The sequence below is a fragment of the Lolium rigidum genome, chromosome 5, assembly GCF_022539505.1.
Source record: "Lolium rigidum isolate FL_2022 chromosome 5, APGP_CSIRO_Lrig_0.1, whole genome shotgun sequence".
NCBI lineage: Eukaryota > Viridiplantae > Streptophyta > Magnoliopsida > Poales > Poaceae > Lolium > Lolium rigidum.
Window position 1 is genome coordinate 55295517 of NC_061512.1, and position 1763 is coordinate 55297279.

Sequence of the window (1763 nt, forward strand, 5' to 3'; positions counted from 1 at the left end):
AGCCTGAGCCTGAGCCCTTCCCTTTAGACGAGTTTGCCAAGATAAACGAGGCATTCTTGACTAAAGCCATCATTTTTTCTTTTAGAAATGTATGGTACAAATGTAGATCACATATAACATACATTCATCACTATGAACGCTATTCCTTAAATACTTCATTATCGCCAAAAACTTTGCTTTCCAAAGAGAATTGCGTCAAATACATATATTGACGAAAGTTTTCATTTTCCTATCGCCAATTGTGATTTTAGGGGTGGCCCTAGAAAGCTACCTTTTTTTTGAGACAAAAATGTGCTATAGCCCATCTACTCGTCTCTTTTGGCCCAGTTCTTATTCCTTCGAACAGTCCGCTACATTGAGCCTTTGAGCCCATTACGGTGGCCCCAAACCTAGGCCTAGTTGGAAGCTGCTGTTTTTTCCCTCGTAGAAAAAGGGAAGCTGCTGGCTGTTGCTCCGACGCAGCTTCTCGAAGACGGCTCAGCCGGAGCGACAAGGCTCGCCTACAAAACCAGCCGCTGCTAGCTCTCCACTCATCTCACAACTCACAAGTCCGCCATCGAGGTGCCATCTGTCATGGCGAGGAACCTCGCCGTCGTCCTCCTCGTCCTCGCGGCGCTGGCCGCGGTCTCGTCGGCGACCACGCTGACCATCCACAACCTCTGCCCGCACCCGGTGTGGCCGCTCGTCAGCCCCAACTCCGGCCTCCCCTCCATCTCCGACAACACCGCGCGCCTCGACACCAACGCGCTCCTCTCCCTCTCCTTCCCGTCCACCTTCTGGGCCGGCCGCGTCGTCATACGCACCTCCTGCGGGACCTCCTCGCCGCCGCGCGGCTGCTGGACGGGCGAGGCGCCGCCGTCCTCCGTCGCGCAGATCACGGTTCACGACGGCGGGAACCTGGACCGCGCCGCGTACAGCGTGAGCCTCGTGGACGGCTTCAACGTGCCGATGGTCATCAGCCCGCAGGCCGTCGGCGGCGGGCAGTGCCCCGCGCTCGGCTGCGCCGTCGACCTCAACTGCGACTGCCCGCCCGACCAGCGCGCCGCCGAGGGCGCCGCGTGCCGTGGGACCCCGGCGTACTTCAAGAACCGGTGCCCGCTGACGCGGACGACGCCGACCGACGTGGAGCCCGTGCCGCAGAGCTGCCGCGCGCCCGGGGAGCTCAAGATCGTGCTCTGCCAGACGTCCATGATCCAGCACGGAGCCGGGGAGGCCGACATGGTCATCCGCACCGTCGTCGCCGACAACTAGAGCTCTCTGGCACTGCAGTGTCCTGCCCGCTTTGCCGTATTATTACGCCATGCACGATCACTCGATCAGTGTAGACGTTTTTTAGTTAAATAAAAGTTCGTAAGAGTTAATTTAAGTGTCCGGTTTTGGCAGAAATGTCACAGTTGAATGTGTGTATCTAGAGCTTCAGTTTCGTCTTCTGTAATCCCGGTGTGGGTAGTAATGCGAGTTGGAGTACATTGTTTTTTCTCTCTCCAACTGCTAAGCCTTGTGGGAAAAATCTTAATTTGGTGAAGACAGTCCCTCAAAGGTCAAAAAACAACATCACTGAGCCTAAAATTTCCACTTGCACCCCATATCAACGCAACGAAAGTGATTATATTTCCACATTAATCATTTCCATGTTTTTAGCTAGGACACAGTTTATCTTACTTTTAGTAAATCTATCTATATGGGGGACAACAAAATATAGTGCTCCAAGATTGAGCACGTGGATAAGGTACAGATAGGCGGCAAGAATATCACTTTATGAC

At 54.1% G+C, this 1763-nt stretch overlaps 1 protein-coding gene across 1 annotated transcript; it reads left to right on the forward strand.

Annotated features, from left to right (window-relative positions):
* Positions 1-561: 561 nt before the first annotated feature.
* On the forward strand, positions 562-1495 carry LOC124658109 (osmotin-like protein). Its single transcript, XM_047196543.1, has one exon. The coding sequence runs from the start codon at positions 574-576 to the stop codon at positions 1249-1251; it is 678 nt and encodes a 225-aa protein (XP_047052499.1). The 5' UTR covers positions 562-573; the 3' UTR covers positions 1252-1495.
* Positions 1496-1763: the final 268 nt, after the last annotated feature.

What these genes read in the sequence shown, in the direction of transcription:
- LOC124658109 (XM_047196543.1), top strand. Translation starts at nt 574, where the DNA reads ATGGCGAGGAACCTCGCCGTCGTCCTCCTCGTCCTCGCGGCGCTGGCC.